The 24,674-nt window shown below is 42.8% G+C and overlaps 1 protein-coding gene across 1 annotated transcript in view; it reads right to left on the bottom strand.

The window, feature by feature from the left end:
- COL25A1 (collagen, type XXV, alpha 1) overlaps positions 1-24,674 on the bottom strand; it is a 450,407-nt gene that overhangs the window by 207,671 nt on the left and 218,062 nt on the right. The window contains exons 3-4 of the mRNA XM_015426262.1: positions 10,432-10,476; positions 7,942-7,949 (exon numbers count right to left, since the gene is read on the bottom strand). Coding sequence (XP_015281748.1) covers positions 7,942-7,949; positions 10,432-10,476 — 53 coding nt within the window. The remainder of the gene's footprint in view (positions 1-7,941; positions 7,950-10,431; positions 10,477-24,674) is intronic.

A 24,674-nucleotide genomic window follows, 5' to 3' on the forward strand; every position in this document is an offset into this window, starting at 1 on the left:
TATATATATATATATATATTTTCATTCAGAATCCTCTTCCTTTCCTGGTCTTTATTAGTCCATGTATAAAAACAGTCTGCATCTTGAGTCTCCTTACAAAGGAGCCTTTTTTCCCTTGTTAAAGTAGGATATAAGAGTTCTGTTTCAAAACAGCTAGAGGTTGTTTCTAAGATCTTGGCACAATTGTCCTACTTCACGGACTTAAATGCATGGTGAATAAAGCCTGTAAATTCTCAGCACTGGGATGTTTATAGCTCTTTTCCAGTATTCCACACAAAAAATAAACGGGTTTCTCCAATTCATGCTGCACAGTAAAAGTATTGCCCTTATTTGTGAATCTGAGTTTGAATCATGCCCCACCACTTTTTTTGTCATTCATATAAAATGGGAAATCATGTTGCATTGCACTTTAATCACTGTTGTTAAAGTAATTTATTGCAGGTTGCACATTTGGAATGAGATTAAAAAAGTCTTACAGTGAACCTAAAATTATCAATATAATTTAAAATGGCATGACTATGCCCCCCCCTTTGGAAAGGTACAGCATGAAGAAAATCACAGGCCCAATCTGCATCTAGTATTTGCAAACTCACACTGGAACAGAAAAAGATGCAGCTCAAAACCACATTCAGATGCCCCGGGCCAATGCCATACTGACTGCAGAGTCACCCCTGAATGGCCATAAAACAGCTATAGATCTATGCAGATGCTACCATAAAACTGAGAGGTCAAACGAAGTGAAAGCGGCATGCAGCCTGGACACTGCCATAAAATCTGACAATCAGTCAGAGTGAACGTGGCATGCAATGTAGATGGGAATTTCTGTTCCAGTGTGGGTTTGGTAAAACAGCGGAGCAAATGCTAGAACTTGCTTACGGGATGGGCAGGCTATAAATACAAATAATAAATAAATAAATGCAGATTGGGCCACAGAGTTCCCTGCCACCAGCAGCGTATCTATATATCTAATAGCCAAGTTGCCCCCGGAGTGCGGATCGCTAAATCAGCGCTCCGGGGGCACTTGGGGGGGAGGGGGAGGTTTGTGTACACGTGGGCCAGTCCCCACGTGTGCACAAAAATGCTAAAAGTAGAAAAAAATTTCGGGGGGATGTTTAAATCCCTCCGAAAGTGATCGAGCAGGGGGGGGGATGGAGGAGACGGAGCTCTTCTCCCCCACCCCCGCGAGTATCGCGGGTCCCGTCTTGTAAAGTCTATAATAGCAATGGAGCTGTCTCACCACTGTTCCCTTGGGAAGAGAAGTTACTCAGTTTGTAATCATTGCTGTCTTCCTCTTATTCTAAGGCTGCCTAATGTATGCATGTACCCTAAATATTTATGACATTGTTGTCCTGCTTGTGGTCCAAGGAGCTCATGGTTTAAATATTAAGAAGCAGAGGCAACACAGAAGGTACATAACCAACAGAATACTGTACAGGAGGGAAGCACTGAACTGGACTTGCTGGTAGCCAGAGGCAAACTGAACTGAAATGCGAAACTGCTGTTGCTGAATTCCAGCACTTCCTACTATGGCAAAGTGGAGGGGGCCAAAGCACAACACACATGGTTCTCCAGTCCTTAATTTTATCCTGTGAGACAGCTCAGGTTTAGAAATAGTGATTCATCTGAGATTATTCAATATACGTCATGGTTGAAAGGACATTTGTGGGTGAACATTACTTGTGTAAAAATGTTTCTGTTCAATATTTAAAATTATTCTGTAATCCTTCCACAATATTAATGTTGCTTCCATATATATGATTTTCACTGAAGTCCAGAGATACAAAAGTCAAAACAGGAGGTATAATTTTGTTTGCCAACTTGACAAAACCCTTATTATTTGCCAGGTTTAGCCTTCTCTTCATCAAATTTGCAATCTCTAAATTGTGCTATGGTCTTATATAAAAAGGACGTTTTAAAGACTGGCCAAACTACGCATTTGGTTTTTGCCCTAATATAAAGTTTTGTTGCTCATTTGAAATCCAGATCCTTGACTACCCTAATTTTTTCCCAAACACCAGAAGCTTTCCAGATTTCTAACTGCATTTTAAGCTTATTTAGGCTTACAACAGAACCTAAAGACAACACATGCTTTTAATCAAATACAGAAAAGCACACTGACTTAACATGTGTGTATATGATGGTAATACCAGATCGCACTTTACACACTTGAAGGGCAGGAACTCAAAATGAGTGATCTTCTATCACATGAAGCATGGGAAAAAATTCTGGATAATTGATCCACACAGCTGGAAGTGGAAATGTTTAGGTCATTTCCTATTTAGGGATATACAGAGGTATGGCTAATGGGTTAGACTACCTGAAGGAAACCACAGCCGATTAGTTCCATTCAAAAGGGACGTTCAAAATAATTTCTTTTAAACTTCAGCCTTGCGCTGTAGTGTTGATTAGGAATATAAGTATGGGCTATGCTGGTGAAAGATATGAAACTTATAAATGATCACAGCTGCCTGCTGCATACTCTAATCCACTCATTCACACTCTCATATGAAACGTATGACTGATTGTTAATAATTCTCTGTGAAAGCCACAAGCTGAAATAATCTTGGCAACTGTCAATCAGGAGACAGAATACCTGGGTTAAATGAAAACATAAGTCTGAACAGGAACCTAAATTTCCCAAATGCTAAGACATGCTTTATGGCTGTTCAACAGTCTGTGAGCTGCTTCACTGAAATAGAGCACAACTCTTCCAGGTACAAGAGCCCAACTTCATTCCTGCAGCATAACCAGTTCAAATGAATCTTGATGGTAGAGTTGAGAGAGACCTCTTTCTCAGTCAGATCACAAAGAAATTATACCAAATTTCAGGCTTGGAATTATACCAAAGAAGACAATGGGCTGGACCTGACTAGTTTTCCACTGGTGAAAAAGAGAAGAAGGGTCCCCTTTGACAGCCCCCCCAAAGCTATGATAAGAATAGGGAGATAGTTCATTGCCCACCCGTCCATTAGGTGGTGGGATGAAATGTTTTTAAACAGCGCTGAGCTGGTGGTGTGATGTCACTTCCAGCAAATACCCAGAATGCTATATGGTTTGCCCAAATTCTATAAAATTGCTTCAATGTTGTGGTGATGACATTCTATCACTGGTGCAGTGTGATTTCTCCCATGCCTGTGCCCTTCACTGGTTACTAGTAATTGGCTGGCAATGCTTAGATAGGAATTATGGGACCCGCACAGACAAAAGCAATGTGAGAGAAGGCTGCAGTGAGAAGGACAATTAAATGAAACTGAGCGAAAAAGCTTTAAAATATTTATATTCCACCTATTTACAAAACTGTAATTTACAATGTTGGCTTTAACTTAATCTAGATTATTTATTGTCCCATTCTGTTGTAAATCACCCTGAGCCCTGCCCACAGGGAAGGGCAGCTCAAAAGTCCAAATAATAAATAAAATATACTAAAATGTACAATAATCCTCCTCTCAAATTACAATAATGTCACACGGTCACCATTAAAAAAAAAAAAAGAATCATTCCAGCCACGGGAATACCACCAGGCAATGGCTGCTGGGGGCTGGAGATCTTCCGCCCCTAGCAGGCACTTGTCAACCCTAGGTGATAGATTATGTTTAAGATCCCTCCCCCATACCCATGTAGGGAAGACATCAGAAACAGTCCTTAATAAGGGAAATAACAAAATTTGCATCTTTTATAATCTGCAGGTCATGCTAGAAAGTATCTAATTTACATGAGACTACAGAGTATAATTTTACATAATTCACCATTCTGTTGCAATACATATTTATTTAGAAAATGTTATCATATCACATATTTAAGTAAAAGTGCATTTGCAGCTAGCATTCTGAACTGGGACAGCATTCCACATATCACACACACAAAGAAACCTTTGATTAGTAGTTCTTTTTTTAAAAATTCCTTAGGGATGCATTATTTCATGTATTTAAAGCTTCTAAACATGCAAATCCAAATGACGCTAAAGTGAGTTATGTACACAATTATAAAATTGTCTTTCTAAAAAGAATCATAGAGACCTGCTAATTGCAAATTGAGTCTCAGTGAGAAAGGTGGACTATAAAGAAAGTAAATAAATAAACATCAGTCAATTTAACTTTCTTAAAGAAACATGGAATTAAGTTGCAAAAAAAAATCCCACTGATGGAACTGCAGCTTCAGTAAGTCTACTAAAAGCATTTGGACAGAGAAAATTGATATGCAATATGGATCTACCTTGAGTAATGTTTTAAATTATGATTAAAAATGATGTCTCCATTCAAGAATGTGCCAGTTCAATAAACAGAAACTCAAAACAATGGATATATTGTCTTTTCGGCAAAATTATAGAATTACTTGTACTTGCTAGATCCTATGTAAGGATCTGCTAAGTGAAACATTTCAAAAAAGGTCTCATTCTGAATTTAGTAAATACACTAGGGAGGGGTAAAATTCCTTAACTCACTAAAAAGTATTTAGCTACAGGCAAACACATAAAGTGAAGAAAAGAATGGTTCTGAAAGTAATACATGCATTCCAAATATATATACATATGGTAGGACAGTTACCGGGTAGCCATTCCGCCCTGGTTGACCCTGGTTGGATGAGATGAAATGGAATGATACTCATTAGATATACATTGAATGGTGTGTGACAGTGTGCACATGCTTTTCACATGAACAGGAAACCTAATTATTGGTTCTTTACTACTGAGAAGTGGATCTTCATCATAATTTATGTGGACAGGTAGGATCTACTATCTAAATCAGGAGGTTTACAAGAAAGACAGCAGAAGATATCTTGAAACTCAATATTTCCTTCATGCAAAGTCTACAAGACATGCACTGCAGCACATTTTACTTGGAAGTAAGATCCTGAGTTCAGCATTGCTTAATTCTAACTATGTGTGCACAATACAACCCTTTGCTATTCATGAATAAGTCACTGTTCACATAATCCAATATTAGAATTATACTAAAGAATATAAACCTCCTCCTTCCAGTACTGATCCCTCAAATGTGGGATCGTGATCAGATATTCTGAAATCCCTTTAAAAATGGTGGTAGCATCCACAGATTAGACCAAAGGACACTGTCATGTCTAGTTTGGCCCTCTGCCAAACAAACATTTTAGTTATGCATCATAAACTTAAGGAAGCAGTGGCAACGATGATTTTTGTCTACAGTTAGAGAATAGGAAGAGGGAAAAGATTACTTGAAATTATTTTTCAGGAAGCAAATCTAGGGCCAAAACCACTGCAATTACTACTTTCCCCCTCCTTTTCCATATTGCAGCAGCACTTTAAAAAAACTGTTACAATATGACTTGACAGGGAAAAGCCTTTCATAGGGTAGGAGCATCTTTCCACTGAATGGAAAACTTCTCTCCTACTGAAATATACAGCTGCTGTGCCTACATCAACTTATCCCTGCTGGGCCAAGTGCATGGAAGAGCCTGTGCCCCAAACCTGTTTTAAAGAATGCAGTGAAATGAAGAATAGTCTACTAGGGCTGCCAAGCCGCGGCGGGGGTTCGGGCTGTTTCAGATGGTCCCCGGCCGCGGGGGACAGCAATACATGTTGCACCGCCGTCGCCAGGATGTGACGCTATGCGTCGCTCTGGCAACGGGGCTGTTTGGAGTCCCATTGCCAAAGCGACGCGTAGCGTCACATCCTGGCGACGGCGGTGCAACGCATATCGCTGTCCCCCACGGCAGGGATCCTGTGAAGACACACGGATCCCCCGCCGCGGCTTGGCAGCCCTAATAGTCTACAGACTGCACTGTTCCCTCTAAGCTGTGCGTGAGAGTGGCTGCTCACTAACACAGGAAGCCCTGCTCAGCAGCAATCTGAAGCCGTGCACCATTGTCCATTTTAAAGTTACAGCAGTTTGGTTTCAGATACAAAGTGGCTTTTGGGCTGTGGTTACTTAGTGAAAATAGGATTGGGCACACAGTGAATTTTGGCTTCTGTTGCCATCCTGGGTTCGGCACTGTCAATCTTTCCCCCTCCTGCCTACCAGGCTGCTATCCTGCATAACCTCACAATGTACAACTGATGTCAAAGTTTCGCTGCATCACCGTATCACTTACCAGTGGCTAAATGTGCAGATGGGGAAGCTTCTCCCAGGAAGCTTCAGCTGCTCTTGTAATAGTAATCCTCGCTGACCCTGATTGGAGGCTAGCAAAGGAAGCTGACTAACTTTCATATTAACCTTCTCCTCACAAAAAATTGAGAAAACAACTTCCTGTTTCCTTCAGTGCACCACCCACAGAGAAACATAGCCAAATACACCCACCCAAGCACCCTCTCTCTGGTCCATGCCATTCATGATGCTTGCAGCAGATACCGTATCCCTATCATGCAATGCAATTTATTTTTAATCCTATGCCACATCAAGTTTTTTACTTCCTGCAAAGACTACCTGCCAACCACATAAGAGTGTTCACATACAGAGTCTGAATTCCCAATAAAGTCCCTGGAAGATCCATTCACTCTATAGCAGTTTTCACTCCATGCAATAAACATAGGTGAACTGCACTAAATGCACTTTCCTCAACAGAAAAAGTGAGTAATCAAGAAGTAACAAATGTGAGTGCTTACTTAGGTCAGTTGTATATAAAAGCAGGAGAGGCTTTGCCGGGGAAAATGCTGGGTAGGGAGCTTACTTTCCCCCATCCATTCCCCACCCCTCCAAGTTCCATATCTCAGTATAATAAATGTGAATGGCATGCTTGAGTAAAACTACTGTGTGGTTGGAGCACAGGGAATTATGATAGCCAGGAATGCACTAGCATTGCTTTTTCCACTTAGAGATGCAGAGAGGTAGTTTCCTGTATTGCTGTGTCTTTAAGAGAACAGAGGAAGAAATGGAGTCCATCGCAAGCCAGATTTATAGCTGAAGGCAGGGAAGACATGGTGCTAGTGAGAGCCAGCTTAAGGGAAAAGCAGTCTTGTTTTTGGGCCACTCTTGCTCAGAGACTCTATAGGAGGGTAGGAGCAGCACAGGAACGCACAGGAACGGAGTTCCGGCTGGTTCCTGAGTTGGCCACGCCCAGCAGGAACTCATTAGCATAATAGGCCACACCTAACAGCAGAAACTCATTAGGATTGGCTACATTAGGGGTGTGTGGTCTAACATGCAAAGAAGTTCCTGCTACAAAAAAAGCCCAGAGTTTTGACAACAAAGTAAACAGAATAAGAAGCAAAAGGTGGTTGTGGCTGGATGACCACACTTCTGGTAACATGGGTGTGTAGCCTAATATGCTAATGAGCTGTGGTGTCATGGGTGTGGCCTAATATGCTAATGAGTTTCTGCTGTTGGGTGTGGCCTATTATGCTAATGAGTTCCTGCTGGGCTTTTTCTACAAAAAAAGTCCTGGGTAGGAGTGAAGCCTTAGCAGGAAAACAAGCCAGGATTAAGCCAGGATACTGCCTTCATGTGTAATACAAAACCAGAGATAAGATTTAACTGTGGGCAATAAAGCAACTACAGATCCTGTTCTTAAGTATCTAAAGTAACCACAGTAGTGTGGTGGTAAAGGTTTGTATGACCTATCAACTGTGGTTGCAGGATACATGTGCACCTCTCTGTCACTGGAAGGAAACTGAAGGAAACTGGTAGACCGTTGTTTGTATAAATGATGTCTCAAGACAGATGCTGACTAGCAGTAGCTAACCCCAACAAAACATATTCATTGTTCTTTTTCCAACATGCTATATTCAATGCTGATGTCAAATTTTTAGTTGTCATTTTTATTTAAATAGAGCAGCCAAACCATTTATTTAGATTTAGAAAAATTTAACATGCTAACATCAAATGGGAGTGTACCTGTTGGGTCACATGAATGGTATTTGGTACATGAATGGCATTTGGTATATTAGACAGTTCTATAAGTTAAAAAAAAAAATCTTCTACCCTATTCCTGATAACATGGAAGATCCAGTAGTATCTCTGTTGTACTTACAGGGGGTCCTGGGGGAAAAAAAGAAAAGAAAAAGAAACACATAAGTTTATGAAGGTTGAGAAATCATTCACATTCAATATCCAAATATACAGCGCCTCTCTGTTCATTCCTAATAGCAACATTCTCAGTCTGCAGATATGTTAAGGACAGGTGACCCATGTTCTTATCTGATAAAAGGGTTACCAACTGACCTGGAGAACTACATCATGTCCTTTTAGCAGAAGCTTATGGGGATGTTATCTACCTCCACACTTCAACTGCCCATTTCCACACATTATGTCTCTATTAAACGGACAGGACATTTTTCTTCAGGCCAGCTGGCAAACCTATCGAGTAATCCTGGGCTGGCAAAGCAATTATTCCTTGTAAGGTGTTCATGTCTATTGTTCATCTTCCCCCTTTTTTTTGCCATCAAGTTGCAGCTGACATATGGCGACCCTGTAGGATTTTCAAGGCAAGAAACATTCAGAAGTGGTTTCCCATTGCCTGCCTCTGTGTAGTGAGCCTGTTATTCCTTAGTGTTCTCCCATCCATGTACTAACCAGCTCTGCTTAGCTTCCAAGATCTGACGAGACTGGACCAATGTTCCCTCTAAGCTGTGAAGTCTTGTGAGCAAAAATTCTACCTTGTGAGCTACTGGCACTAAAGTTGTGAGTGAGTGATTTGGCTACTGCATAAATTAGTTTGCTCTGCAGTCATCTCTCCTGAGCTAAGACAAAAATCTGTGAGCTGGAGGCTAAAAAACTGTGAGCTAGCTCACACTAACTCAGCTTAGAGGGAACACTGGACTGGACTAGCCTGGGCTATCCAGGACAGGATGATTTCCGTTTACCCATTGGAAATTTGTCACATCCACTCTGATTGGATTTTTTTTACTCCTTTGACTGGATCTTGTTTTCATTTCTGTTCTTCCCAGTAGTGTGATACCTATTTCCAGCATTAGTTGGAATGCTGGCCTCATTTTGTACAGTAATTTCCTCTTTCTCTTTATTGTCATACATGTCCCTACCAATTGGCAACAATGCTTCATGCATCTGATGAAGTGGACTCTGACTCAGGGGAGGTTATGCCACATGAAACCTTAACTGGACTCTTTGGGCCAAACGAGATGACACTGCATCCCCGAGTCTGCCACTGGGGCACAGCACTATTTTAGAGCCTGTTTTTTATTTTTAAAACCATTTGTCTGTTTTGACTCTTGAAACTTGCACAGGAAGGGGAGAGGAGCCCCTCATCCCCCCATAACACATTCCCCAGGAAGACTGGGCCCCCACAGAGTAAAAATAAATAAATAAAGCAGGCTCTGAAATGGTGCTGTGTCCCCAAGGTGGACTTGGGGACACAGTTTCATCTAGTTTGGCCCTTTGTTTGTTTTCGGCAACAAACTAACATGGCTACTCCTTTGGAATGTGAGTTATAATTTTGCATCCCATGCCAAATAATCTCATACTGAGTGAGAAATTTTAATCATGCAAGGTACTTTTCCAGCCGTCACACATTGATTTATGGTTCTATCCAGGGTTTTTTAGACTTAAAAGTTCTGTACCACTTCTTTCTTAAATTCACAGTAACTCTACCCTTTCTTCTTTGATTGCTTGGTTTTTAACCAAGGCTTGAATCTAGATTTTCCATTCTACCTTTGCCAAGACAGCTCCATTAGTCACATAACTGCATCAGATTTTATCTCCTCCTCCTCTCAAATCCCACCTATGAAATATTCCATGTTAAAAATATCACACTTTTTGAAGCAATACTGGCACATTTTTCCAATTATTTACACTCAAAGTTCTTTGTGCAACCACTTTTGTGGGTATTATCAAAGGTCTGCAAATCACATCTAATATTTCTTTCAGGCTTATTAAGAAGAGCAGCTGTAGCTCTCAAATCAATGATTTTTCATTAGCTTTTATGCTCCCCTTTTACTTCTGACTCAAGAGAAGTGTAAAAGGGGCCTATAACAGCAGCAGCTGTCCTTGAAGTTTGCTTTAACTATTATTAGGCTTTCATTTTTAACAATGTGATTTTACTGTGTAGTTAACTGAAGTAATTTCTTGTACTGGTAAACGTTCCTAAAGATAATTTTAATGTACTGGGTCTTTAACAGAAAGCAAATTAATTTCCTTTGTTAATAATGCCATGTGTTTATGACAAGTGAACAGAACAGCTTTGAAGGCTACTGAAATTTTATGTCTGAATAGCATTGATTGTAGTTCTTTTCACTGTCAATTTAACCACATTTGCTATAGCTACATACAAATATTTTGATTACTAGTAAAGTACTACAAATTAATTTGAAGTTGTATGCCAAGGATTACAATGCCTTCCCCTTGAACATTTTCTACTCTTTCATTTATTATTCTCTGAAACCAGTATGCATTTTGTTGGCTAGTTAAGTAAAAGAATAAAGGCACTCATGAGTCAAACCATCAGCAAGCACATTTTCACCAAATGAATCAGATGCTGCCAGAAACACAAACACAGAAAACTTACCAATCTCTCCTCTTCTTCCTCGCTTACCTCGTTTACCAGGAGGACCTGAAAAGCAAACAGTTCCAGTTTTGTAATTGTGCCATTCAATTAAAATTCTTCTGACTTCTAACTGCCATTGAGTCAAAATAACAGCAAACAGGACAACAGAGGGAGCAAGCAACACCTTCTTTTCTTCTAACAGTCTTTTCAGATAGCGACCTCCCCACCTGCAAAAGAATACCCAAAATACCGAGAAAGCATTTGACAAAAATCAATCGGTCATGGGATTCTATTTTGTTTGTTTGTTTGTTAAAAATGACATAGAAAATGAAATTTGCCAGGAGTTATTCAATTACCAGACGACCTAATAACTATGTTCCAAGAGGGTATGTGATGACTGGCTGAGGAGAAGTATGGTTGAGCATGCAGTGTCTGGTGCGAACAACTGGTTATCACAGATTTTAGAAATATCTGAATTTTCAGAAGAAGAATAGATTGTGTTGCTAACTCCCTAAAAGGGCTTGTATCTTGAATGGAGGACCAGCAGCATTGGATCTGCAACAATTTCATTCTCAGCCAAGAACCTTTCAATGTGTATTTGTTACATTTCAGAAGTGCCTGAGGTAGTCCTAAGGTCAAATCCCCACAGCTATGGTTTAAACTGACAAATTCACAGTAAAGTGAAAGTTCATTTATGTCATGGGCAAAAGCATTTAAAGTGGTCCATCTTGTAAGGTGCTGAACTTTGGATTTTACATGATCTAAAGTAGGGATCTGCACTTGTATAATCACAGTCCATGATTTTCCTGTTTTCCTCTTTCTTTTAAGCAGCAGTACTAAAGGGTCAGGAGCTGCGGTGGCTCAAGTGGTTAAGACGCTGAACTGCAGGCTGGAAGGTCGGTAGTTCAGCAGTTCGAGACCTGAGTGCCGCATGATGGAGTGAGCTTCCATCTCTGGTTCCAGCTCCTGCCAACCTACCAGTTCGGCAAGAAATTGCAAATAGATAAAAGGGTACCACTTTGGTGGGAAGGAAACAGCGTTCTGTGTGCCTTGGCATTTAGTCATGCTGACCACATGACCACGGAAACGTCTTCGAACAGTGCTGGCTCTTCAGCTTGGAAATGGAGATGAGCACTGCAACCCTAGAGTTGGATTCAACTGGCTTTCGAGCAAGGGAAACCTTTACCTTTACCTTTTTTACTAAAGGGTCAATTCCAGGTAGGCTTCCTTACGTGCGGATTACTCTTAGGTGTCATGGAATTTGTCATTGAAAAGGTCCCTGTATATTTTTCCTCCACTGATGTGGGATGCTCTCTTGATATGTTTGCAAAAGAATCTGGTATCACCGTGTTATAAGTGCTTTTAATTTATATGTACACATGAAGCTGCCTTATGCCTCATCAGAACCTTGGTCCATCAAAGTCAGTATTGCCTACTCAGAATATCGGTGGCTCTTCAGGATCTCAAGCTGAAGTCTTCAACATCACCTACTGCCTGGTCCTTTTTAACTGGAGTTACTGGGGGTTGAACCCAGGGCCTTCTGCATATCAAACAGATGCTCTACCTCTGAGCCATGGCCAGGAATCTCATGTGTTGTCACAGGTGTACAATGGCTGTCCATTCAGGAATCTTGGATGGGACAACTGCATTGTACATAAGGGACTAATGTAAAATTTGTGTTCACTATAGTCAGCACATTCTTTTCCTAGTTAATATTTTACCAATAAGAAGCTCTTAAGAGAAATGTGCTTGCTTAAAATGTCATATTCAATTTTCAAGTCTGTAAAAAGAATGTAACTTTTCCTCAGTGGAACAAACTAGTGTCATAAAGATTAATGACACCAAGTTATACACAGTAAGTTAAGCCTGCTCACAGTAGCTAAACTCAATGGCTAACCAACTTTATGGCATTTTAAGTAGAATATTGACTCTTGCTGAGAGTTTCCTTGCTGCAGTAGGGAGATATTTTAAACAAGCTGTTAGTGATAGAAAGTATTTATTAATCTAATTCCAGAAAGCATATCTATTAATTCAGATTTTTATCCCTTGCTGTCTTAAATGCTCCTAACAAGTTCCACTATATTTAAAACTAAGCTTTGAATATAATAACAAAATACATCAATCAGCTAATATCTCAGCATTTATTTTATTTATTTATTTTTGCACCACTTCTAAGCTGAGCTCTCAGCCAAGCATGGTTAATGCCAGTCTAATTGTGTCACTAAAAGTCACCTCAAATGGGAATTTCATTATGGTAGTACAGTTACTGCCCTGACCTGGAAAGGCCAGGCTAGCCTGATCTCATCAGATCTCGGAAGCTAAGCAGGGTCAGCCGTGGCTACTATTTGAATGGGAGGCCTCCAAGGAATACCAGGATCATGACGTGGAGGCAGGAAATGGCAAACCACCTCTGAATGTCTCTTGCCTTGAAAACTCTACATGAGTCAGCTGTGACTTCACAACAAAACAAAACAAAAGCACAGTTACTAAGAATATTCGTTAATATGACTAATTAACAGTAATACTTCTTTTTCAAATAGTTTTAGAATATTTACTGTATTTGCTTAAATGCAAGTCTAGTTGTCTTACATTCTCAATGAAATTACAGTTGTCCACTAATAATATAATTTTGTTTGTGTATAACATTTTAGGGAGGTCATCTTATATTCACGTTTGTCTTCCTTTTGAGCAAATACAGTATTAAAAGAAAACATTTAACCTAAATCTCGAGAACAAGAATAATTTTACAACTGCATAAAATCTGGTTCTCAGCTGAATATATTCCCCAATCTTTTCAAGGATTAGAAGAAGGTGGTACAGGAAATTACAGGAGATTTAGTCTAATGTCGGTTCCGGGTAAAAAGTAGAAAGATAGCACTAAAGATAGGATCATTCTTTTAAAAAGTAGCCTTATTAAGCACACTGAGGAACAAAGTTTGCGGAGGAAAAATCAGTGTAGCCTCAGCAAAAAGGAAACCCTTCCTCACCAGCCTTCAGGAACTGGGGGTGAGCAACGTAATGGCCAAGTTTGTGGACGGTACCAAATTATTCATGATGGGAAAAACAAAAGTGGATTCTGAAGAACTTCAAGTGGATCGCTCAAAACTGAGCAGGCAGACAACAACATGGCAAATGAAGGTCAGTGTAGGTAAGTGCCAGGTAATACAGACTGGAACAAAAAAAGATCTAACTTAAAATATCAGCAGATGGAGTCTAAATTGGCAGAGACTGAGAAGGAAAGAGGTCTTGGAGTTATAATGGAGAGCTCAACACTGCATGGCAGTGGTGAAAAAAAGGCAAACTCCCTGCTGGGAATTATTAGGAAATGAAAATAAAATAAAATGGGCAATATTTAAATGCCCTTGTATAGTCCAGCCTCACTTGGAATAATATGCACAATTCTAGTCACTCTTATGTATAAATAAAAATAAATAAAAAGTATAGAAGAGGGCAACAACCAAGGGGTTGGAGCACTTTTTCCTATGAGGAAAGGATAAAGAGTTTGGGACTTTACCCTCCCCCCCCCAAAAAAAACCCAACAACAACTAAAGAGGACATTATAGAAGTTTATAAAATTATTCATGGGGTGTAGAAAGTAGACAAATAGAACTTTTTATCCCTCTCCTATGTCTTATGAATTGTTAAGAATTATAAAGTGAAATCTTCAGTTCTCTCTGACCTAAATGAGCATTTTCAAAAAGAGGAATTTCTAATTCTTAATCGAGCATAATTTTGCACTTTTAAAAGTCATTGATTTACACATCACAGGTTTAACTCTCCCTTTAAAAACTATCTCAAACTATTATAATTTCTTTTATCTGTAAACCTATCATTTGAAGGAGAAGCTAATGAGACATTTCAATTGGTGGGGTCATTGAAATGAATATAAGAATAGAGAATATAAAGCATGAGTATATTTGTTGGCTGCGTATGACAGGGGCGTAGACTTTCCAATTTCCCGGGGGGGGCTGGGGCTGGGCACAAGACCTCCTAACAATGGACAATATAATCTTCCCCAGACGGGGAAGCGCAGCATCGGCAGCCGGGCGAGCCAGGCAGGGTGCTGCAGCAGCAGCAGGCGGAGAGGGGAGGGGGGAGGCGGAGGAGCAGGAGGCGGCGCTGCGGAGAAAGCCGCGTGGGATGGATGGGCGGGCGGGGGGACGGAGCTGCCGGCTGCAAAGCGCCTGGATGTGGGGAGAGGGGGAAGGAGGAGGAGGTGGAAGCGAGCCTCCCCCCCCGCGGGCGGGTGCGCTCGGCCGAGGCCGCCGCCGCGCCTCCGGGGCCGTTTCCTCCTCCTCCTCCCGGAGCCCCTGGGCCCGTCCTTACCCTCTGCTGGGCCCGCCCCTCCGCAAGCAAGTTTGAACTGCAAGGCGGGAGGGGGCGGAGAAACCCAGCCAGCCGGTTCGCCCGAGCCTCTCGGCACATGCGCCGGCGCACTCTGCCGAGCAGAGAGACTCTGCTGGGCCCCGACGGGAGGGGCGTTCGCGCCAGCCCTCCTGCCCCAGTCCGGGGGGGGGGCGCTGGAACTGCCCAGGAAGATTCCCATGTTCGGTCGAACTGTGCCCGGTTGGATTGGGGACGCTGGCGATCTCGTGTCCGGGAGGGGCTCAGCAGTGTGCTCGGGTCGTTCGTTGCCTGCTTGACGCTCTCGCCAGGCCAGCCTGGCTCAGGAGGCAGCGAAGCGCCGCGCCCTTCCCACGCCCCACCTGCTCCTCTCTGCTGGGCGGCGATGACTGGTTCGAGTCCGGGGGGGCGGACGCGGATGGTGCCAGACGCTCGCAGCTCGGGCCATACTTTGCTTGCTGGGCCGGTCCTGCCGCTCAGCTCCGGTGGCCTCCGAGCTGCGGGACAGCGAAGGTGAAGCCAGGGCAGCGGCGGTGGCAGCAGCCACCGCCTAGCTGCAGGCAACCCCCACACACACATGTGTTCCCACGGAGGCCGCAGGGCCGCTCTCGGCAGGGCTGGGGCCGGGCGGCTTTCTTCGTGGGGTGGGCGGGGCTTCTGCGGAAATTTCGGGGGGGCGCAAGCCCCTCAGCCCCCCCGCAGATTACGCCGGTGGCGTATGAAAAATACAGCTGTATTTTTAGTGTCATGTATATAATATCCACTTCCATATTTCAGAGTTTTCTTCAAGATCTAGTGAAAAATACTTCATGAATACTCATGGAATGCACGCATGGAAATGGGTCGTATGTATGCATCCTGTCTTCCACTGATTGAACAGGTACCTACACACTGGGGTTTTAAAAAAACTCACATTAGGTGGAGATGCTAAACTTTTTTAGTTAGTGAGCACTGAAAGCTCACACAGTCATCTTGGCAAACACAGAAATAGCTGCTGTCACCTACTTGACAGACATGGCTGAAGGACAGCTGAAATAAGCAGGCAGAGTCATTCTATACTAGCATGGAATGAACCCTTCTCATAATTCCACTTTGCCATTCCATTGTATTACTCCTATGCCATAGCAAATGGTTTCCTTATCAAGACACAAAAATATGTGGTAAGGAGAGAGCACTAACAATATCATTTACCTAATTTATTCACATTGGTAATAAGGTATACAGGGGAAAATTTACCCCAACCTTTAATGAAAATTGCATTCCGTGACTACTATCTTCAATAAATGAATGAATAAATAAGAAACTCTTTCATGATTCTCTAATGGTAAAATCCCAAGCACATGTACATAGAAGCAAGTTCCATTCAGATTCATTGGCTTTCCTTTTAAGCTATTCAGTTTAGAATGGTACAAGAAATTTGTAAGCCACCTCACTGCCTACATAAGTGAAAGCATTTGGTCTTTGTTAAGACTTTCAAAATGCAGAGCAAACTGAGGTCAACTGCTGTTAGCATGTGATGTGTAATATAGATAGCTCAACACAAGTCCTATAATCCCATGTCATGTATAAAAAATGGTACTTATGCATCACTTAGTTGTGCCAGAATGTGGATGGGAACATATATTCACAAGCATACTTGAATGTGCATCATATCGAAAGTAAAGCATTGCATATAACCACTGTCTGCAATTGGATGTACATTGCTTAGTTCTTGTGGCCCTTTCTTACACACCCAGGGAAATGCTGATTGCCACTTTGGGGTCAGGAAGCAATTTTTCTCCAGGCCAGTTTGGCCTGGGATCCTGGAGGTTTTTTGTCACTACAGGTGTGGAGGGGGGAGTATTTGTGAATTTCCTGCATTGTGCAGGGGGTTGGACTAGATGACCCTGGAGGTGATTCTATGATTCTATGATACAGTTGATGATCCAGCCACTGATGATAATGTGCACAGAATGCTCCACATGGATTACCTGGTGAACACCAGGATAAGGATGTTTTTTGCTTCTGCCTCAGCCAAACTCTGCTGAGGACCAAACCCCACATGACACTGGAAATCATGGATCCACGGGTGTGGAATTGAGCTGTGAAAATGGTACTTGAAAAAGAAAGATAAGTGAGCAAGAGATATGTATGGATCTGGGCTCTTGCACGAAAACTACCTCCATATTTGCCTTTTCCTTCAACAGTTGCTTTAAGACTTGGAAAGGAAGATAGGCAGGTACAGTATTGGTACCCTTAAAAAAAAAAATCCCGAGGCTTAAAGCAACCGGGCCATTTCTGACTGGGGAAATGGTAGGGTCCAAAGAGTTAAACCCATGTTCCCTCTTCCCCACTGCCTCCATACACATCACACCTAAATTTTGCTTAATCAGATTATTAGAATCATAGCAGTCTGGCCCAACTTCTCACTTTGATGTTAAAAAGTATTTTCACTTGGAAAAGTTTAGAGTTAATTCCATTCTCCTTTAGAAATTTCTCAAAGTAACCTAGTTTTTCTCTACCAGACATTAAATACTGGATGGATGACCTGGAAGACTCCATTTGCATTGCTTTGTGCAAACAGAAAGCTACAAGAGCACATATACATAGTATTTATTTATTATTATTTTTATATATATTTATACCTCGCCCTCCCTGCAAGCGGGCTCAGGGCAGCTGAGATATATACTATATCTCAATTAACTGTATTTTGACATCACACTTACAACTTTAAAGCAGCATAATTGCAGTACAATTCTAAATAGAGTTAAGCCCTACTAAATCCATCTTCTTGGGAGAAAACTCAATTGAATAAAATAGGACTTACTTCTAAGTAGACCAGTTTAGGCTTGCTCCCTTATTTGTTTACTGTGGGCAATATCTATTAACTAATGTCCATTATTTTGTAAAGCTAAAGTGTCTTGTTACAGCAAACCTGATATGCTGGCTTTATTTTTAAGCCAAGATTGACAAGACTTTTGTGACAACGGTGACAATTTAAAGTGGCCACTGAACTTAGTGGTTTTTCATTTCAGTAACAGTGAAATCCAATACTTTAAGATTAAAGGCGGCACTCAGTAAGTCAGGCACACTGGCACTGCAGTAATCTCAGGCACACCCACACAGGCAGCCTATCCATTTAAATGTAAGAACGTTCCCTAGCCAGGCATATTGCTTTCAAAGTCTTATGGAAGCATTCCCCCTCCCATTTCTCTCATAATAAATATATCATTTGAAGAGGAGCTTAGTGACAGCTGCAGAACCAAGTCGAATTTTTTTTTAAAAAAAACATCAGTGGCATTCATACATCCATTAATCCCTTGTTGCATAACAGCAGTGAGCAGAGTACCACATTTGTTTGTAGTAAACAAGAAGCTAAGACAGAAGCTAAGATTCAAGTCCAGTAGCGCTTTAGAGAACAACAAGATATTCAGGGTGTACACTTCCGACAGTCAAAGTTCCCTTCATCAGATCAGTAGCTAAAATAGCACAGAGGCCTTTACTACAAAGTTTATTTCAGAGTTCCTTCTAGGGATTCATTAATAAAATAAGTAAGCCAGCTGTGACTTGGTCATTCACACTCACCTACAGAACAATCTGATGACAGGAAGTAGACACACATTTCAAATATATCCTTGTCTGACACTCTAACCACTACACCACACTGGTTCTTCGTTTTTCCTCTTCCCTCCCCCTAGCAGCCTGTTCCTGGGAAAAGTCTGCACAAGTTGAACAAATCATGCAAGGAACAAATTGCTCAGCTGAATTGTGCAATGGCTCCTGCTGAGCTCGGCCAACATGCAAGCAGCGCGGCTGCTGCTGGGCTTAAGTGAGTAGCAGGGCATCACATCCAGGCCTGGGTGAATCACACAAATTGCATGATAGTGAATCCTCCAGGCATGTAGTAGCTGCTGTCACATAGTAGCAAGTCACCTAGTGGTTGCTGCCAGACCTGGCCCCAATGAGTCCTCCTTCCAGAGCCAGCGGGGAGGAGAAAACAGACGTGGAAAGTGCCATTTTCCTTCTCTCTTGCTGTTTACTGACAGAAACCAAGGCTTGAAGACTGGCAATACCATTGTGCATGCCTAGCAGCCATTGTGGTTTAGCAGTTAGAGTGCTGGACTTAGATCTAGGAGACCTGGGTTCAAACCTCACTCTGCTACAGATGCTTGTTGTGTGACCTGGAGCCATCTTAAGTGTAATGTATTCAGATGCTGCCCTGAATGCATGAGGATGAAGTGTGAATCATCCCATAGAGAAGCTATGCTAAGCTTCAGACGTCGGCTAGGATTCGCGCCGAAAGTATTGTGTCCAATCACATTTGAACTGTCTGTGGTGGGAACACTTGTGATTGGGCAATTATGCGAACAACCTGATAGGTTGAGAATTGTATAGTAGGAGTGGCTACATTAGCCCGGAATGTTTAAATACCGAACCACTGAAATGAAAGTTGGTTCGGGCTATCAGATGTTGTACCGTGTCAGAGAAGTTGATCGTCGAGCTGAAATAAACCTGAGTTTTGCTGAAATCACTCTCTGGCTATTTTGTTGAGCACGGACTTAACATTAAGTTACTTCACAGGCATGTTGTGAGGATAAAATAGAGAAAAGGAGAATGAGGTAAGCCTCTCTGGGTCTCCACTAGGAGAAACATGGGGTATACATGGAATAAAAGGGGGGGAAACTCCCACAGCGACTACTGAGATCTTAGAGGGTTTCCATCTCTTAAACATAAGGTGCTGCTTCTATTATTTTGGAGGGATTTAATACCCACCATGTACTTTAAAAAAAAGATTTCAGGTTGTTCTACAAAGCGGAAGCTTTTCTTAGGTTTGTACAAAGAAATGTCTTCCAGGGTCCTAATGTCTGGGTTTAAGGATCCAAATTTCAGTACATTTTGAGAATTAGATATAACAGCGGTGACCCAAAAGGCTCCTGGGGGATCCCATCATTCTCCCCATAGCTCACTTGCCACTGCACCTTTGGACTCCCACTCCTGCCTCCCAACAGGGACCTGTGAGTAATTTGTGGAGGAGAATCTTACGTACAGCCGTTCCACTGTGATTTCCAGCTTTCCTCCCACCCACTCTGCCCACCCACCCACCTGTCCACAGCCATCTCTCTCCCTGCTACTCTACTGGCCCTCTCACTGCTCCCTTGCTGCTGTGGCTGCCCACCCCCCTCCCTGCCACTCTGGCCTCCCCCCCAACCAGGGCCGGCCCGAAGTGTTCCTGCACCCTAGGTGAGGCGCAGATGCCAACCTCCCGGTGGGGCCTGAAGACATGGGGGGGGAAACAAAGCTTCCCGAAAGTTGCAGCAGTGCTGAGCCTCCCCACACCTTCCTCCTGCTGAGCCCCCCCGCACCTCTCCTTCGCCCGCACTCCCAGCAGTCCTGCGGCCTCCAGACTGCAAAGCGAGTCTCTCTTCGGGGCTTGCAGGCAGCCAGCCGGGCCTTCTGCTGCCACCACTGCTGCACCCAACGGTCCTGCCTGGCTAGCAGAGAACTGGAGCGGGGGGGAAATTTTCAGAGGCCTTCAGACGAATTCCCAGGAGGACGCTTAGCAACCGCCGCTTGTGCTGGGGCTGGGCAAATTCCGAGCGCTGAAAGAGCAGGCCGGAGTCGCCAAAAAAACTTTCCTTTCTTTCTTTCTGTTTTGGCTAGACAGAAAAAGGGTTTCGTATCTCGTAGATCTCCTCCTCCTCCCCCGTCCCAAGAAAGGGGAGGGAGCGGAATCAGTGAGCCAGCCCGGAGAAAGTGCGACTAGTAACTCTAGACACGGATTCAATCCAAATTCAGAGGCCTTTATCCCCCCCCCCCATTCCAAAGGGAACCAGTTCATTCCCTGTTTGAAAACGCCTGGGGAAAATTCAAGTTATAAATCCTGAAAGTGCCCCCCCATGGGGCTCACCCCTAGAAGACACGTGGAGATGCCTCTGGTCAGGGGCAGTCGACGGAAGGGTCCTCCCCTCCCTCCTCCCTCCCCCTCCCCCCACCGCCGCACTCACTGGCCTTGCCGGGCACTCGCTCCCTCCTGCCTGCCTGCCTTCGCCTCCTTCCTGCCTTCACCGTCGCCAGCTCCCCCATGGCCAGGCGCGCCGGAGCCACAACTGCCCCACCACAGTCTGAAGTCACCCAGAAGGGCCAGGCCGCCTCTCCATGTGTATAGTATAGTAGAGGCTAACAACTATAAATCATTCAGATATAAGTGATTCACCTACCCACCACAAAATGTTTGATATAATATTCTACATTATGCACAACAGAATATATACGTAAACTATACAAATATGTGTGATACATTATTTAATTCATATCTTCATGCACTACTCCAAGATATGGTGAGGGCTACTGGACAGGACAGCTTTAAGAAAATATTAACCAGATTCATGGAAGATAAGTCTATTTAGCCCTGATAGGTCACTGGTACATTAGGCCTCTGAATACCGGTTGTGAGATGACAAACAGCAAGGGGGAATGATTGTGTTTATGTAATGCTTGTAGGTTTCTCAAGCATGCAACTGCCCATTATGAGAAAGAGGCTGCTGGACTGGAAGACCTTTGGTCTTATCCAGCAGGGTCCATTTCATAGTCTTATTCAAAATATAGTGTAAAAGATCTGATACATTCATCCACTTGGCCATTTGTCAGCTGTATATTCGGTAGCTTGCCATACATTCAGCGTAGTAAGTTTTGACAGTCGTCTTTCCACATGTTGAACTTTAAGACCCTAATCCACTCAGTTATTTCCTTTGCAAAAGTGGAAACTGCACCCTTCTCTTTTGCCAAGATCCCTATTGTAACATAATAAGTATTTCAAAATAACATTTTATGCACAATCGTTTCTGACAACTCTTCCACTAGCCAAACCAAATGAGGTAGAAGCACAAAGGGAAACTGAGCTAGGTACAAACGATGTATCACATGGACGCAATGAAACTGTGAGAATGGATTCAAAGTCTTGGGGGATATCTGCACAATTTTTATTCACATGACCACTCAAATACATCTGAGAAAGGAGTTAATCTGATGCTAACTGTTCATATTGGTTCTCACCTTAATAAACCTTCTCCCCTTCCCTTGTTTTCCTTTTGATTGCTGAGATTTGGTCTTTCTTTATGATTATGGCCCATCATCAATGTATTTATGACAGTCCCTACTCTGGTTCTGTATACATGATACCATTTTGCTTTGTTCTCATGTTATACTGTTCCTTGTTCCAGATGTTTACATTATCTGATCTTTTGTATTTATGCACAAGCTCTATATAATAATACTCTTAGCGTATTGGCCATTTCCAGCTCTCCCACTGGCTGTGCAATACGCTCCATCAGCCATTGGCCCGTCAGCCACCACTCAAGAATACTCGCATGCCATTGGATGGGTCTGCTCCTCTTCCTCACCCACTCCCACTTCAGCCACTGTTCCCTGTCGGCTCTCTCTCCTGATGAAGACACTTCTCCTGCTTGGTTCCTCTGTGAGACTAACTTTTCCCTCAATGGCTGTTGGTAGGCAACCAAGCTTGGTTCTGTCAGTAAAAAGACAAAGGAAGGAAACCCTTTCCAGGCCTTTGTGAGGAACTCTTTGGGGCCAGTCTTGACTATGGTTGCCAGCTCCAGATTGGGAAATTCCTGGATATTCTGTGTCTAAGGAAGCCAGTCTAAGGAAGCCAGAGTTTGGGGAGGGGAGAGGCCTCAGCTGAACAGAATGCCATAGAGCCCACTCTCCAAAGCAGTTATTTTCTCCAGGGGGGGGGGAGAGATCTGTTGTATGGAGTTCAGTTGTAATACCCGGCGATCTTCAGGCTCCACCTGGAGGTTGGTGAACCTAGGGGTAGCAGTTAGCACTTCAGAGCAGGGTCTGCCAGACCCAGGTTCTTGCTGTGGAAGCTGTGATTTCAGACCAGTCACAGACTTTTAGCATAACCCCCTCCCCCACCCACTGCCAGCTTGGCCACTTTCCTGTCAAAATAAAATGTGAACATTACTAGGCAACCAAGCTTGGTTCTTTCAGTAAAACAGGGTTGCTGTGCAATTCAAAAGGGGGAGAGGAGAATGATGTAAGCTGATTTAGTCCCCATTGCAGAGAAAAACTGTACTTTTCCTCCTGGGGAACCATTGTTACCGATCTCCAGGTGAGGGCTGGTGATGACTCAGAATTACAACTGCTCTCCAGATGGCAAAGATCAGTTCCCTTGGAGAAAATGGTGGACTCTGTGTCCTTATACCGTGTTGAGATGGCCCCCCTATGACAGCCAATGTGACATAGCAGTCAGAGCTTCAGAGCACTGTAGAGGCTACAGGCGTGGGGGGGAGACAGAAAGCTGAAGAGTGAGGGACAGATAATGGCAGGTTGATGCTTGGCTGGGAAGGAGATAGCGTTGCCAACTCCAGGTTGGGAAATTCCTGGAGACTTGAGGGGTGGAGCCTGGAGAGGGTGGGGTTTGAGGAGGAGTGGGACCTCAGACATGTACAGTGCCATAGACTTCACCCTCCAAACCAGCCATTTCCTCCTGGGGAACCATTGTTGCCAATCTCCAGGTGAGGGCTGGAGATCACTCAGAATTACAACCAAAACCTATAAAAGCGTCAGTGAAAATACATAATGACCATGAAATAATGCTAGAATGACCAACTCGATGAAATAGGGGGTAGTCAGTATAAAACCTCAGTTAAATGTCTGGGTAAATAAAAGCATCTTAACCTGGCATCCAAAAACCAACAACCAAGCAGACCTTCAGGAACCATTTCCCCCATTACCAGACCATACACTTTTGCCTTAGGGAAAAAACTAACAATATGACGTGTTACAACTTCAGAACAAAATGCTTGTCATGTTGACCATGAGTTCCTGAGCCATTCCCAAGAAAACAGATTCAGCATGGATGTTAGATTTGAGTCCAGTAGGACCTTAGAAACCAAGAAGATTTTCAGACTATGAGCTTTTGAGAGTTAAACCTCCTTTCATCAGATACAAGTAGGAATGAAGATCCCTGAGTCAGACAGGACTCAAGAATCTCCAGCCGTATTTATATCTGATGAAGAGAACTTTGACTCTGAAAAGATCATACCCCCAAAACTTGTTGGTCTCTAAGGTACTACTGGATTTGAATCTAGCTCTCCTGTTCCAGACAAAACAGCTGAAATTATTAGTATGGATGCTGACATTCTCAAGGACTAAGAACCTCACAGTTCTCAGTACCTGGATTCTTGGAAGGCTGAACAAATGTGGTGGTAGAAAGTACCATCAAGTCACAGCTGACTTTTGTGACCCCGTAGAGTTTTCAAGGCAAGATACATTCAAAGGTGGTTTGTCATTGCCTGCCTCTGTGTAGCAACCCTGGAATTCCTTGGAGGTCTCTCTTCCACCTGCTAACCAGGGCCAACCCCATTTAGCTTCTGAGATGTGAGATCCAGGTCAGGGTAGAACACATATGCATGCATCTGAGACTGTAGATATACATCTAGTTATTGATAAAGGACAGGACCCTGTGGTTGCTGGCAATGAAGATATCATCCTTCCATTTATATGTCTGCAGCACAAATCATAATTGCTGACAAACATTCCTCCCACTAGTTCTTTCAATGTTTTTCTTCAATATATTTATTTATTTACAAATAGCTAGTCTTCTCCCAAGCACTAAGAGTAGATACCATAGCAATCATTTTATTTTATCCTTTACTACCAAAAGTCTATATGAATTTTAAAAATGTTTTACACTGTTTTCAGCTTTATTGATCATATCTTCTATGGCATGGTTCAGAAATGCATATATTTATCTGCTAGCACTACTGGTCAGTTTTTGACTGCATACTTACATTGCATGTGTGTGTGTTATGTGCCATCAAATTGCTTCCATTCATTGTGACCCTTTGAATTAATGATCTCCAAAACATCCTATCATTAACAGCTTTGCTCAGGTCTTGTAAATAAATATGTATATG

This window comes from Gekko japonicus, unplaced genomic scaffold, assembly GCF_001447785.1.
Source record: "Gekko japonicus isolate JY-2015 unplaced genomic scaffold, Gekko_japonicus_V1.1 scaffold173, whole genome shotgun sequence".
Lineage (NCBI taxonomy): Eukaryota > Metazoa > Chordata > Lepidosauria > Squamata > Gekkonidae > Gekko > Gekko japonicus.